The 15,855-nt window shown below is 45.3% G+C and overlaps 1 protein-coding gene across 2 annotated transcripts in view; it reads right to left on the reverse strand.

Moving 5' to 3' along the window:
• Positions 1 to 396: 396 nt before the first annotated feature.
• Positions 397 to 15,855, reverse strand: part of LOC140206391 (ADAMTS-like protein 2) — a 146,701-nt gene continuing 131,242 nt past the window's right edge. For both annotated transcript variants that reach the window (XM_072274757.1, XM_072274756.1), the window contains 2 exons: positions 3,673 to 3,817; positions 397 to 1,416 (listed from right to left, as the gene is read on the reverse strand). In XM_072274757.1, coding sequence (XP_072130858.1) covers positions 1,301 to 1,416; positions 3,673 to 3,817 — 261 coding nt within the window. In that variant the 3' untranslated portion in view covers positions 397 to 1,300. The remainder of the gene's footprint in view (positions 1,417 to 3,672; positions 3,818 to 15,855) is intronic.

The raw sequence follows: 15,855 nt of genomic DNA on the forward strand, positions 1-15,855 counted from the left end.
GAAACAGGAGCAGCTTAAACTGTAGAAAATTTTCACATCATTCACAGTCCGACTGCAAGCAAACTTGCAACCAAAATGCATGCAAAAGGGAGTCACATTGTCACTTGCCAGATGTGCCACTGGGCAGGGCCTGCTTGCCTACAATAAAACACTGTCCTGCATGTGTGTGTCTATTCACTCATTCATTCCTCCTCCTCCAGTCCAAGGTGATTGTCAAGTCATTAACTGGGAAGAGTACACTGAACACAGAAGCAGACCTCCCCCCAACAATCCCTCCTGCTATTTACACCTGCTGTGTATTATCTTTAGGGAGCAAGTATGTCAGCAGTGTCGTGCATTGTGGCACCTTCAGTGCTAGGGTGCAGCCTCAACCACAAATTCCCAAACTCAGGCATGCTGCTGTGGGAAACTACAAGGCTAAATGGACAGGATGGAGAGTGAAGGAGTCAAAAATGAGAGGCTGCATCTCTTTCACACTCCTGGGTTGCAGAGCAGTGGAGAGGAAATGCAGACTTGTCGCATTCTCAAGTTCTTCTGAGGGCTGGAGAGGGAAGTAGGTATGTGGAAGAGCAGAGAGACTGAAGAAACCTTGGTACAATATTAATTCTCTGGCTCTAGGTATGCTTGTAAACAATATCTAATACAGTACTTGCAAATGGTGGGAGATGTCAAGGTATTCAAATTAGTACCAGGTCAGCTTTTAAACATTTAACTTTTATTATTTACAAACCTGTCATCACAAAGGCCAAAGACTCCTTATGATATTTTACTGCCTGTGAATATCATGGAATTACTGTTGTTAAAAGATCACTAGAAATAGTCAAATAGCAGCTAATCCTTTCAACCCAGACTCCACATCTCTCACTCAGACAACACTGACTGCTCCACAGCGTTACACAGTGAGCTGGCAGTGGGACAGCAGGAGTGCTGGCTGTTTTGGAAGATGGGTCACGGGAGAGCTCTGGATTAAAGCCCACGGCCCTGATGAGTGAAGACGACACTTGAATGTGTCCATGTCCATGTCCATGTCCGAGGCCCGTTGTCTGAGGAGGGCAGACCTCAGAACTGGGGCAGAATGAGGAACTAGTGGATCTGGGATTGGGAAATAAGGCAGGACACACTGCCAACCTTGGGAACTAAGAAGAAAAGAGGATGAGTGGTAAAAGTTTGTGACTCCAATAAGTTATGGTGGGTGTGCTATGATTTTGTTTTGAGCTTGGTTCAGAGGACTGTTTCTGGTTTACCTTGCCTCCCAACCAATTTTCTATAGCTTCCCTGCAGGACTGAGTTGTCAGTGGATCTATGCCCTGTTCTTACAAGATCTGCAGCAGGCTTTCCTGTAGTACCAGTGTGTGCACAGCTTCACCTTCAGCACCAGAGCACAGTTGGCCGTCACTTTATCCTGACAGTTGTCATCTGTGGGGTAAACAAATGAGGTGGAGATTTCACATCGGAAATCAGAGGTTGATTTGCTATCCACTGATCGTGCCATGAAGTCAATGAAATGTACAGCATAGAAACCCTGCCCTTTGGCCCATTGAGTCTGCACCAACTATCAACCACCCATTTACACCAATCCTGTATTAGTCCCAGATTTTATTCTCCACGCATTCCCACCAACTACCCCCGGATTCTACCACTAGTGTCAATTTACGGTGGCTGATTAACTTTCTGAGCCCCACATTTTTGGGATGGGGGATAGTGGAGCACCCGGAAGAAACCCACCCAGCCACAGGGAGAGCGTGCAAACTTCACAAAGACAGCACGAGATCAGAACTGAGCCTGGATCTCTGGTATTGTGATGCAGTGGTTCTGCTATCTGTGCCACCATGCCCCTCGTTTACCTCTTTTCTTGCAAATCTACTATTATCCCTTCCTCTCCCTCTGTTATTCCCAAACCACCCAATCACCTTCCTTTACCAGGTCCACAGAATGCAGGCTAAGTACATATTTTAGCACTAGACTAAACAACATTTTTCATTTTTAAATTATCCCACAGAACAACCTAGTACATAATCAGATGGTATAATGCCAGCTTTATACTTGCCACACAGAGAGTGCATACTCCAGAGAGCACAAATAACCTCTGTGTATTCTTGGGAACAGTAACCCTATCAAAATAAACTCTGCAGTAAGAACTCAATCCAGTGTTGTAGTTAAATAGCCTGTTCAGCAGCTTCAATGGGAATTGGATTTTTAAGTAGTAATAGTGTCGCTTTACATATCTTTTGATGTGGAAATATGCTCCAGGTATTGAATTTTAGCTGCCCTATGTCATCAGCAACCACTGTCTCAACAACAGCAGATTGGCCAAGACACACTTTAGGGCTTGACAATGAGGCACTCAAAGGGCAGCTGCAGAAAAGGTAAGCATTTCCTGTAATGTTAGTTACACAGTTGGCATTACATCATCCTGATCAATGCTAGAGTGTTCCTTGGGATTGGAAACAATGCATTAATAAAATAAAGCGAGAAACATTTGCTGAGGCAGACAAAAGCACTGAGGTGATCGAAGGTGCAAGACACCAGGCCTGAATGCTATCAGCAGGATTCAATAAGGAAATGACGATTTAATACAGGACTGTGAATTGGATTGGTAATTCAGGTCTTATTGTAAATTTGATCAGTGATTCACATCTACGTGTGCATCAGATTGGTGATTAAGGTACCCATGAGGAGCACCAAGTTTCTGGAAGTGCACATAATGGACAATCTCACCTGATCCCTCAACACCACATCTGCACTCAAGAAAGCACAGCAGCATCTCCACTTCCTGAGGAGATTGAGGTGAGCGAGGCTCCCCCCTACACCCACCCCATTCTAACAAATTTAATTTTTTATACAAGAATACCATTGCTAATGTCCTAACCAGCTACATCACTGTCTAGTACAGGAATTGCAAAGCATCTGACTGCAAGATCCTACAAAGGATGGGGAGGACTGTTGATAGGATCATCGAGGTCCTTCTTCCACCCAACAGAGATATTTATTAGGAGTGCTGCATATGCAGGGCCTTTAGCATTGTCAGTAATCCCTCCCTTCCATGCCACAATCTCTTGACCCCCTACCATCAAGCAGAAGGTACTGTAGCATTATGACAAGCACTGCTCACATGGGAAACAACTTCTTCCCCCAGGCCACGAGACTACTGAACTCCCTGCCACCACTCAGTTCTCATCACTTATGGAGCCCTAGTAGCTTACTATTTACTTTTTAACTTGAGTCATAAATGCAGCTTATGCCAAATGTCAATCTTCTGAAATACATTTTATTATTGTTAACTTATTTGTGGTAATATTACTTTGTGTTGCGTGTGAGTTATATGTACTGTATTGTGCACCTTGGTCTGGGGGAACATTGTTTCATTGGGCACTATACATGTGTACATTTGAATAACAATAAGTTTGAACTTAAACTTGGATTGGTCTGTTGATTCACAAAAGCCGTAAAATGTGTTGGTGATTAAGCTACTGGTAGTGAAGTAGATTGGTGATTCAGGCCAGTTATGAACTTAATTGATGTTTCAGATCCTTGTGAAGCATTAGTGAATTGAATTCAGGTCGGAGTGTAAACTGGTTTGGCAACTCAAGTTATGGTGTGAATTGAATTGGCATTTGATGTCTGAGCATGAACTGGATTGATGTTGCAGAACTTCAGCTGCTGTGCTCTTACCTGGTGCATCTGTAGGACAGGGCTGAACTTCACAGGTCTCTTTTGTCTCTGGTTTTGTGGATGGATCACAACCTTGTCCAATCTCATCGCCTTGGTAGCATTTCACCTCCCGAACTTTGACACCACTGCCACAGGTCTTACTACACTGTGCCAGAATGAGATCAATGTTAGTCATAGTACACTGCCATCTGCAGGTTGCCTTCTGTAAATGCAAACTGTAGCCATTTCATTTTCCAATAGCCCCAGCTGAATCTCCTTAAGCAAATGGTGTGCCAATGATCCTGTACTTAAATATGCCATCAGAATAAAGGGTGGAAATGCCAAGAAGAGACCTTTGGTCTGGTATCAGCTTCTATCAAGACACTTAAAATCTTCCAATACTGGTCTATTTCCACCACACACATTGAAGATTTTAAGATTCTTACCACCTAACACACTTTCACACTATCCAGAGAATATATTAAATGCGTATTAAATGCGGAATTCAGATTTACAACATTTAAATCTTTAACATAATAAAAATGTCATATTTCTTATTTTTCACATTTCTCTGATACATAGAGGAGAACATTCCAGCCCATGGGGTCCATGCCAACTCACAGAACAATCTGATTTCCCACTAATTTTCCCCCTCACCTATTCACTCCATGTCTTTTCTAAGCAACAATATTAAACAAGTTGCACCAGGACAAAAGGTCGGACAAGAATAGTACAGAAGGCTGAAGGGCAACTTCAAATTCCTGAGGGGCACAAATGTAAAACTACCTATAACAGGAAAATGGTTTTAAGATAAGTTAGTCATAGTCATACTTTATTGATCCCGAGGGAAATTGGTTTTCGTTACAGTTGTCCCAAACAAGAATAGAGTATAAATATATCAATATAAAACCATAAATAATTAAATAGTAATATGTAAATTATGCCAGGGAATAAGTCCAGGACCAGCCTATTGGCTCAGGGTGTCTGACCCTCCAAGGGAGGAGTTGTAAAGTTTGATGGCCACAGGCAGGAATGACTTCCTATGATGCTCAGTGTTGCATCTCGGTGGAATGAGTCTCTGGCTGAATGTACTCCTGTGCCCAACCAGTACATTATGTAGTGGATGGGAGACATTGTCCAAGGTGGCATGCAACTTAGACAGCATCCTCTTTTCAGACACCAACGTCAGAGAGTCCAGTTCCATCCCCACAACATCACTGATCTTACAAATGAGTTTGTTCATTCTGTTGGTGTCTGCTACCCTCAGCCTGCTGCCCCAGCACACAAGATAGCACTGGCCACCACAGACTCGTAGAACATCCTCAGCATCATCCGGCAGATGTTCAAGGACCTCAGTCTCCTCAGGAAATAGAGACGGCTCTGACCCTTCTTGTAGCCAGTCTCAGTGTTCTTTGACCAGTCCAGTTTATTGTTAATTCGTATCACCAGGTATTTGTAATCCTCCACCATGTCCACACTGACCCCCTGGATGGAAACAGGGGTCACCCGTGCCTTAGCCCTCCTCAGGTCCACCACCAGCTCCTTAGTCTTTTTCACATTAAGCTGCAGATAATTCTGCTCACACCATGTGACAAAGTTTCCTACCGTAGCCCTGTACTCAGCCTCATCTCCCTTGCTGATGCATCCAACTATGGCAGAGTCATCAGAAAACTTCTGAAAATGACAAGACTCTGTACAGTAGTTGAAGTCCGAGGTGTAAATGGTGAAGAGAAAGGGAGACAAGACAGTCCCCTGTGGAGCCCCAGTGCTGCCGATCACTCTGTCGGACACACAGTGTTGCAAGCACACGTACTGTGGTCTGCCAGTCAAGTAATCAAGAATCCATGACACCAGGAAAGCATCCACCTGCATCGCTGTCAGCTTCTCCTCCAGCAGAGCAGGGCGGATAGTGTTGAACGCACTGGAGAAGTCAAAAAACATGACCCTCACAGTGCTCGCTGGCTTGTCCAGGTGGGCGTAGACACGGTTCAGCAGGAAGACGATGGCATCCTCAACTCCTAGTCGGGACTGGTAGGCGAACTGGAGGGGATCTAAGTGTGGCCTAACCATAGGCCGGAGCAGCTCCAGAACAAGTCTCTCCAGGGTCTTAATGATGTGGGAGGTCAAAGCCACCGGCCTGTAGTCATTGAGGCCACTGGGTCGCGGCGTCTTCGGCACAGGGACGAGGCAGGATGACTTCCACAGAACAGGAACCCTCTGGAGACTCAGGCTCAGGCTGAATACAGGGTGAAGTACTCCACATAGCTGAGGGGCACAGGCTTTGAGCACCCTGGTACTGACACCATCCGGTCCTGCAGCTTTGCTTGGGTTGAGATACTCAGCTGTCTTCTCACCTGTTCAGCTGTGAAGCCCACCGTGGTGGCTTTGTGTCAGGAAGGGGTATAGTCATGATAGCAGGGTGGGGGACTGTGAGGAGGGGTAGGAGGGGAGAGTGGAATATGTGTTGGTTGGGGGCCAACAACAGATGAATCATGTGGGGGACAGGCAGGGGCCACAATGTCAAATCTGTTAACGAACAGATTAAGTTCGTTAGCCCTGTCCACACTGCCTTCAGCTCCTCTGTTGCTAGTTTGCCAGAACCCAGTAACAGTCCTCAATGTTAGAGGGATACAAGGAAGATTTGTATTTTATACCTGGAAGAAACTTTAATATATAGATTTCTTTTTCAGAATCAGATTTAATATTACTGACATGTGTCATGAAATTTGTTGTTTTCTGGAAGTACTGCAGTGCAATCCATAATAATTTTTTAAACTATAAATTAAAATATATACGAAAAATTAAATAAGTAGCACAAGAGAGGGGAAAAAGAACTGAGGTTGTGTTCATGGATTCACTTCCATTCGGATATCTGACACAGGGGGAAGAAGCTGTGCCTGAAACTTTGAATGTGTGTCTTCAGGCCCCTGAACCTCCTTCTTGATGGCAGCAATGAGAAGGGACTCGGTCTGGGTGATCGGGATCCTTAATGATGGATGCTGCCTTTTGAGGTCTCACCCCTTGAAGATGGCATTGGTGCTGGGGAGGCTGGTGCCCATGATGGAGCCCGCTGAATTTACAACTTTCTGCGGCTTTTTCCAATCTTATGCAGTGGCCCCTCCATGCCAGATGATGATGCAACCAGTTAGAATGCTGTCCATAGTACATCTGTAGAAATTTGCAAGCACCTTTAGTCACATACCAAATCTCCTCAAGCTCAATAAAATATATCCACTGTTGTGTCTTCCTTGTAATTGCATCAATATGTTGGACCCAGGATAGACCGTTAGAGATGTTGATACCAGGAACTTGAAGCTGCTCACCCTTTCCACTGCTGATCCCTCAACGAGGACTGGTGTAATTCCCTCAACTTATCCTTCCTGAAGTCCACAATCAATTCCTTGGTCTTACTGATGTTGAGTGCAAGGTTGTTGGTGCAACACCACTCAACCAGCTGATCTATCTCATTCCTGTAGGTTTCCTTGTCACCATTTGAAGTTCTGCCAACAACCGTTCTGTCGTCAGCAAACTTTATACATGGCGTTTGGGCTGTGCCTAGCCACAGAATTATGGGTGTACAGCAGAGTAGTGGGCTAAGCATGCATCCTTGAGATGTGCCAGTGGTGACTGTTATCAAGGAACAGGTTAATTCTGATCCACACAGACCGTAGAATCCCATTGAGGAAGTCAAGGATCCAGCTGAAGTGGGAAGTAGAGGCTCCGGATTTGAAGCTTGTTGATCAGAACTGAGGGTATAATTGTGATGAACGCTGATTTGTAATCAATAAACAGCAGCCTGACATAGATATTACTACTGTCCATATGATCCAAGTCCAAGTGGAGAGCCAGTGATATTGCACTTGCTATAGACCTGTTGTGGCAAAGGGCAAATTGTAGTGGGTCCCGGTCCCTGCTTAGGCAGGAGGTGATTCCAGCCATGGCCAACCTCTCAAAGTACTTCATCACAGTAGAAGTGAGTGCACCTGGGCGATAGTCATTGAGGCAACTCACCCTGCTCTTCCTGGGCACTGGTATAATTGTCGCCCTTTTCAAGCAAGCTAGGAACCTCTGACTGCAGCAGTAAGAGGTTAAGGATGTCCTCGAACACTCCCGCCAGTTGATTAGCACCGGTTTTCAGAGCCCTACCACGTACACCATCGGGTACAATCTCTTGCATGGGTTCACCCTCTTGAAAGATGTTCTGACATCGGCCTTTGAGACAGATCACAGAGTCACCAAATGCTGCAGGGATTCACATACATCTTGTTTTATTCTCCCTTCCAAAGCATGCATAAAAGGCACCGAGTTCATCTGGGAGTGAAGCATCACAGCCAATCATGATATTAGGTTCCATTTTGTAGGAAGTAATGCCCAGTCTGGCACAGTTTGCAGGACGTGGGTCTGATTCTGTCTCTAACCTCCATTGGAATTGTTTTTTCACTCTTAAAATGGCCTTCTGTAGGTCATACCTGGGCTTCTTGTACAATTCTAGATCACCAGTCTTGAATGCAAGAGATTTAGCTCTCAGCCCACGATAAATCTCCTGGTTCATCCACAGCTTTTGGTTTGGGTGTGTCCAGTATGTTCTCAAAGGTACACAGTCATTCGCAGGTCTTGGTGAAGTCAGTGACAAATGTGGCATATTCATTCAGATTCATAGATGAACTCCTGAATATTGTCCAGTCCACAGACTCAAAGCAGTCCTGTAAGCACTCCTCCTCCTCCTCTGACCATATCTTCTTGGTCCTCACTACTGGTGCTGTGGTCTTTAGTGTTTGCCTATATGCCAGGAATAGGAGTACAGCCAGCTGATCGAACTTTCCAAAGTGTGTGTGTGGGATAGCACAATAAGCATTCTTGATGGTGGTATAACAGCAGTGAAGTGTGCTGGCTCTTCCAGTTCCATAGGTGATATGTTGGTGGTAGTAGTTCAGAGACTTCTTCAAGCTGACCTGGTTGAAATCCAACCCCCCCCCCCCCCACAAGGATAGAGAAAGCATCAGGATGCACTGTTTTGTGCCTGCTCAGCTCCTCCAGTGCCAGCCTGAAGTTGGCCTGAGGAGGAATGGACACCAGTACTGGGATGACATCAAAAAACTCCCTTTGCTAGATGCTCCAGGTCAGATAAGCAAGACTGAGACAGAACCATCATGTTGGTGCACCATGATGAGTAAATTATGAAGCATACTCCCCCTCCTCTACTTTTAAAAGACTGAGCAGTCCTGTCTTTGCAAAAAATAGCAAAGCTGTCAGGTTGCAGTGCTGCATCAGGAATGGCGGGTGATAGCCATGTTTCGGTGAAGCAAAGTACATAGCAGTCCCTGATGTCCCTCTGGTACTGCAATCTTGCTCTGAGGTCTTCAGTTTCATGTTCCAGAGACTGTACATTCCCCAGGATTGTTGGGATTGGGGCTCTAAGACCTCAGCATTTCAATCATACTCGTAGTTAGCGTGCCATTAGCTCCATTTTCTGGAAGGGGAGCTGCATTCGCGACCAGAGAATGCCAGAGTTTTGTCAATTTTGAGTATCAACAGATTTTTTTAAACGTCTTAAATTTATACGGTTTACTGAAGAACCCATGAGAGTGACTGTGGATTTCAGCTATAGTAGTCCTGTGGGAATATTTCATGATTTCCATCAGAGCTGCACGCAAAGAATTATCGCTTATCAGTGCCATCTCACTGGAAGCAAGATGGTGCCAATTAGTGCATGTTGTTAGGATCTGGAACATTTGAGAGGGTGTTGGAGGCATGGACTCTCAATATTTTAGGATGAACCTTTGATTTGCCAAGGTACAGACTGCAATGGCCCTATTCTGAATGGGATTAGTATAGATGGTCAGCATGGAGAGAATGAGCTGAAGGGCCTGTTTCAATGCAAATTGATTCTGACTGTGAATCTGAACGGATGATAAGCACTTTAAAATTGAGCACCAGCAACAGCCAAGGTGAGTGAGCACTGATGGATAGGAAACATATAGTTGGGTTAGGGAATGGCCAGAGTTCTCTAGACAGGGGAAAGATTGCCCAAGAGTACAGAGAACTTGGTGGGTGGTGCAGATGGGGGTGGGGGGAGGGGAGAGAAGGTATGTTGGTGCAGCAAGTAGTGCTATCTGGGAGATTTCCCCCAGCTCTGACAGAAACTTGGGTGCTATCTAGCTGGATTTTACGATTTAGCCCTGTGACCACAGATTTCCTCTGGGCACTCCAAATTTGGTTACTGCCAACTATATCCAAGTGCAGGTAATTTGGCAGGGGGGTGGAAACCGGAGTGAAGGGACTCAAGATGGGATGGATGGTTAAAAAAAAAGCAGCAAAAGTAGCATGCAGTCAGAAAGGGCAGGCAAATGAAAGGACAAAATTGCAGCTAGCAAGGAGAATATCAGTGCATTAGGGATGCAGAATCAAAAAGGGTTGCAAATATAGTACTCAAAGTGCACGGAGTATAAGAAATAAGGTGGTGATCTTGCTGCACTTTTACATATTGTCAGATATGATGTTGTGGCCATGACTGGTTGTAGGTGGGAACTGAATGTCCAAGGTTACACATTGTATTGGACGGATTGAAAGGTTGGCGGGGGGGGGGGGGGGGTGGTATGGTTCTGCTGGTAAAGAATGGCATCAAATCATTAGAAAGATGTGACATACGATCGGAAGATGCTGAATCTTTGTGGGTTAAGTTAAGAAAATGCAAGAGTAAAAGGACCCTGATGGCAGTTATATACAGACTCCAAACAGTAGCTGAGATGTGGAGTACAGATTACAACAGGAAATAGAAAAGGAGTGTCAAAAGGGGAATGTTATGATAGTCATGGGAAATTTTAAAATACAGGTTGATTGGGAAAATCAGGTTGGTAATGGATCTCAAGAGTGACTTTGTTGAATGCCTGCAAGATGGCTTTTTAGAGAAGTTTGTCATTGAACCTACTAGGGGATCAGCTATACTGATTATTTAATGAAGCAGAGGCAATTAGGGAGTTTAAGGTAAAAGAACTCAAAGGAGGTGGTGATTTCAATATGATTGAGTTTAACTTGAAATTTGATAGGAAAAAAGTAAAGTCTGACATAGCAGTATTTTAGCGGAGTAAGGGAAATTACAGTGGTATGAGAGAGGAGTTGGCCAAAGTAAATTGGAAGGAGATGCAGGCAGGGATGACAGCTGAGCAGCAATGGCTTGAGTTTCTGGGGAAAATGAAGAAGGTGCAGCATAGATGTAATCCAAAAACGAAGAAATACTCAAATGGCAATCTAGTACAACCGTGGCTGACAAGCGAAGTCGAAGCTAATGTAAAAGCAAAAGAGAGGGCATGCAACAAAGCAAAAATTAACAGGAAGACAGAATTGGGAAGCTTTTAAAAACATACAGAAAGCAACTAAAATAATCCTGAGGATAGAAAAGATGAAAAAATGAAACCAAGCTAGCAAATAATATCAAAGTGGATAATAAAAGCTTTTTCAAGTATATAAAAAATAAAAGAGAGATGAGTGGATATAGGACTGCTAGAAAATGAGGTCAGAGAAATAGTAACAGGAGACAAGGAGATGGCAGATGAATTAAATGAGTAATTGCATCAGTCTTCACTGTGGAAGACACTAGCAGTGTGCCAGGTGTTGAAGGGTGTGATGGAAGAGAAGTGAGTGTAGTTACTACTACAAGGGAGAAGGTGCTCAAAAAGCGGAAAGACCTAAAAGGTACAAAAGTCATCTGGATCAGATGAACTGCACCCTAGGGTTTTGAAAGAGGTAGCGGTAGAGATAGCGGAGGCATTAACAATGATCTTTCAAGAACCATTGAACTCTGGCATGGCTCCAGAGGACAGGAAAATTGCAAATGTCTCTCCGCTCTTTAAGAAAGGAGGGAGGCAGCAGAAAGGAAATTTAAGACCAGTTAGCCTGACCTCAATGGTTGGGAGGATGTCGGAGTCAATTGTTAAGGATGAGGTTACGATGTACTTAGCGACACAAGACAAGATAGGACAAAGTCAGTATGGTTTCCTTAAGGAAATCTTGCCTAATGAACCTGTTGGAATTCTTTGAGGAGATTACAAGTAGGATACATAAAGGGGATGCAGTAGATGTTGTATATTTAGATTTTCAGAAGGCCTTTGACAAGGTGCCACACGTGAGGCTGCTTAGTAAGTTAAGAGAAAAGGTACTTGCATGGTTAGAACATTGGCTGATTGGTAGGAGGCAGCAAGCAGGAATAAATGGATGCTTGCAACACACATCAAAGTTGCTGGTGAACGCAGCAGGCCAGGCAGTATCTCTAGGAGGCGGTACAGTTAACGTTTCGGGCAGAGACCCTTCGTCAGGACTAACTGAAGGAAGAGTTAGTAAGAGATTTGAAAGTGGGAGGGGGAGGGGGAGACCCAAAATGATAGAAGACAGGAGGGGGAGGGATGGAACCAAGAGCTGGACAGGTGATTGGCAAAAGTGATATGAGAGGATCATGGGACAGGAGGCCCAGGGAGAAGGAAAAGGGGGAGGGGGGAAAAACATCCAGAGTATGGGCAAGGGGTATAGTCAGAGGGACAGAGGGAGAAAAAGGAGTGAGAGAAAAAGAATGTGTGTATAAATAAATAAATAATGGATGGGGTACAAGGGGGAGGTGGGGCATTAGCAGAAGTTAGAGAAGTCAATGTTCTTTCCATCAGGTTGGAGGCTACCCAAACGGAATACAAGGTGTTGTTCCTCCAACCTGAGTGTGGCTTCATCTTTACAGTAGAGGAGGCCATGGATAGACATATCAGAATGGAATGGGATGTGGAATTAAAATGTGTGGCCACTGGGAGATCCTGCTTTCTCTGGTGGACAGAGCGTTCAGCAAAACAATCTCCCACTCGGCGTCAGGTCTCGCCAATATATAGAAGGCCACGTCGGGAGCACCGGACACAGTATATCACCCCAGCCGACTCACAGGTGAAGTGTCGCCTCACCTGGAAAGACTGTCCGGGGCCCTGAATGGCGGCAAGGGAGGAAGTGTAAGGGCATGTGTAGCACTTGTTCCGCTTACAAGGATAAGTGCCAGGAGGGAGCTCAGTGGGGAGGGATGGGGGGTACGGGGGGCACGAATGGACAAGGGAGTCACGTAGGGAGTGATCCCTGCAGAAAGCAGAGAGATGGGGGGAGGGAAAGATGTGCTTAGTGGTGGGATCCCGTTGGAGGTGGCAGAAGTTACGGAGAATAACATGTTGGACCCGGAGGCTGGTGGGGTGGTAGGTGAGGACCAGGGGAACCCTATTCCTAGTGGGGTGATGGGAGGATGGAGTGAGAGCAGATGTGCGTGAAATGGGGGAGATGCGTTTGAGAGCAGAGTTGAAAAGGAGGACATCTCCCTCGTCCTGGAATGAAAAGCCTCATCCTGAGAGCAGATGCGGTGGAGACAGAGGAATTGCAAGAAGGGGATAGCATTTTTGCAAGAGACAGGGTGAGAAGGGGAATAGTCCAGATAGCTGTGAGAGTCAGTTGGCTTATAGTAGACATCAGTAGATAAGCTGTCTCCAGAGACACAGACAGAAAGATCTAGAAAGGGGAGGGAGGTGTCGGAAATGGACCAGGTAAACTTCAGGGCAGGGTGAAAGTTGGAGGCAAAGTTAATGAAGTCAACGAGCTCAGCATGCGTGCAGGAAGCAGTGCCAATGCAGTCATCAATGTAGCGAAGGAAAAGTGGGGGATAGATACCAGAATAGGTTTGGAACATAGATCGTTCCACAAAGCCAACAAAAAGATAGGCATAGCTAGGACCCACACGGGTGCCCATAGCTACACCTTTAGTTTGGAGGAAGTGGGAGGAGCCAAAGGAGAAATTATTAAGAGTAAGGACTAATTCCGTTAGACGGAGCAGAGTGGTGGTAGAGGGGAACTGATTAGGTTTGGAATCCAAAAAGAAGTGGAGAGCTTTGAGACCTTCCTGATGGGGGATGGAAGTATATAGGGACTGGACATCCATGGTGAAAATAAATCAGTGGGGGCCAGGGAACTTAAAATCATCGAAAGATTAAGAGTGTGAGAAGTGTCACGAACATAGGTAGGAAGGGATTGAACAAGGGGGGATAAAACTGTGTCGAGGTATGCAGAAACGAGTTCGGTGGGGCAGGAGCAAGCTGAGACAATTGGTCTGCCAGGACAGGCAGGTTTGTGGATCTTGGGTAGGAGGTAGAAACAGGAAGTGCGAGGTGTGGGAACTATAACGTTGGTAGCAGTGGATGGGAGATCCCCTGAGCGGATAAATTCGGTGATGGTGTGGGAGACAATGGCGTGGTGATCTTTAGTGGGGTAAATGGATGCTTTTCTGGTTGGCTAGTGATGTTCCACAGGGGTCGGTGTTGGGACCGCTTCTTTTTATGCAGTATATAAAAGATTTAGATGATGGAATAGGTGGCTTTGTTACCAAGTTTGCAAATGATACGAAGATTGGTGGAGGGGCAGGTAGTGTTGAGGAAACAGGTAGGATGCAGAAGGACTTAGACAGATTAGGAGAATGGGCAAGAAAGTGGCAATGAAATACAATGTTGGAAAATGCATGCTCATGCACTTTAGTACAAGAAATAAATGTGCAGATTATTTTCTAAATGGGGAGAAAATTCAAAAATCTGAGATGCAAACGAACTTGGGAGTCCTTGTGCAGAACACCCTAAAGGTTAACTTGAAGGTATAGTCGGTGGTGAAGAAGGCAAATGTAACGTTAGCATTCTTTTCAAGAGGACTAGAATATAAGAGCAGATGTGGTGCTGAGGCTTTATAAGGCACTGGTGAGGCCTCACCTTGAGTATTGTCAACAGTTTTGGGCTCCTTATCTGTGAAAAGATGTGCTGGGATTGGAGAGGATTCAGAAGGTTCACAAGGATGATTTCAGGAATGAAAGGGTTATCATAGGAGGAACATTTGATGGCTCTGTACTTGAGGGAATTTAGAAGAATGAGGGGAGATCTCATTGAAACCTTTCAAATTTTGAAAAGCCTAGGCAGTGTAGATGTGGAAAGGATGTTTCCCATGCTGGGGGGGGGGGGGGGGGTGGTATCCAGGACAAAAGGGCACAGCCTCAGGATAGAGGGGCGTCCTTTTAAAACAGATATGTGGAAAAATTTCTTTAGAAAAGGGTGGTGAATTTGTGAAATTTGTTACCACAGGCAACTGGTCATTTTATGTATTTAAGGCAGAAATTGATAGGTTCTTGATTGGCCACAGCATCAAAGGTTACGGGGAGAAGGATGGGGAATGGGACTGAGGAGGGAGAGAAAAGTATCAGCTATGATTGAATGGCAGAGCAGACTCAATGAGCCAAATGGCCAAATTTTGCTCCTACGTCTTATGGTGTTGTGGTGAATGGCCTAAGTGTCAGAAGGGAGTTGCTGGGCATGTGAGAGAGAACAAGTTGCAGGGGTAAAAGAGAGAGGAGGGGAGGTGGGAAATGGGATTGATGGCATTGATTGACTGCATGGGCCCAATAGGCTAAATCACTTTGTGTTGTAGTAAGCAAGGATTATTCAACGGAGGTAAAAAGGTGAGTGAAGGACATTACCAGGGTGGAAATAGAAGCTCATGGTTCTAACAGGGGGTTCTAATCCAAACTATGAGACAACTCTTACAGCAAGGTCAAGATGTGGAGTATGCATACCCTACAACACTGCCTGATACTGATTGCTGTTAATTTTTTTACTTCAATTTGAATCAGGCATACAGTTGACATCATAATTCTATTCACACTTGGCTGGGAAGGTACTGACGCTGGGAGCAAACAATGGCAAGGTGAACATTATGGAGTGACAATGCAGGCTGATCCTTCCTGTCAGCATCAGCACACAGCAAGTGAAGGCAGCCAGTGGCAATGTTAATGTCTGCCAGAGGACAGCAGCAGCAGCATTGCATCCTGGGTTTTCCAAAGGAGAGGGAGGACTAGCGGCCGATTGAGAACCCCACATCTGAAGCTATCCTGCACGGTTGAAGAGCTGCACAGCACAAAACCCCTTCAGCCCAACTGTCCATACTGACCAGCAGTGAAGGGGTAGAAAGAAATCTCAAGCAGCAGCAGCAGATCAGTGACCCACTTCACAACATGCCCAGGTACACCCTAATCTTCCATCCATCCCCTCAACCCACTCCTTGTTCTGTCTCCATTAATAACCTCAGTTTAAAAAGCTGGCCAGAATAAGCAGCAATGGTGTGGTATGTGAGCGTGTGTTTTCATGTACCAGGGGCTGAAAT

The sequence above is a fragment of the Mobula birostris genome, chromosome 12, assembly GCF_030028105.1.
Source record: "Mobula birostris isolate sMobBir1 chromosome 12, sMobBir1.hap1, whole genome shotgun sequence".
Taxonomy (NCBI): domain Eukaryota; kingdom Metazoa; phylum Chordata; class Chondrichthyes; order Myliobatiformes; family Myliobatidae; genus Mobula; species Mobula birostris.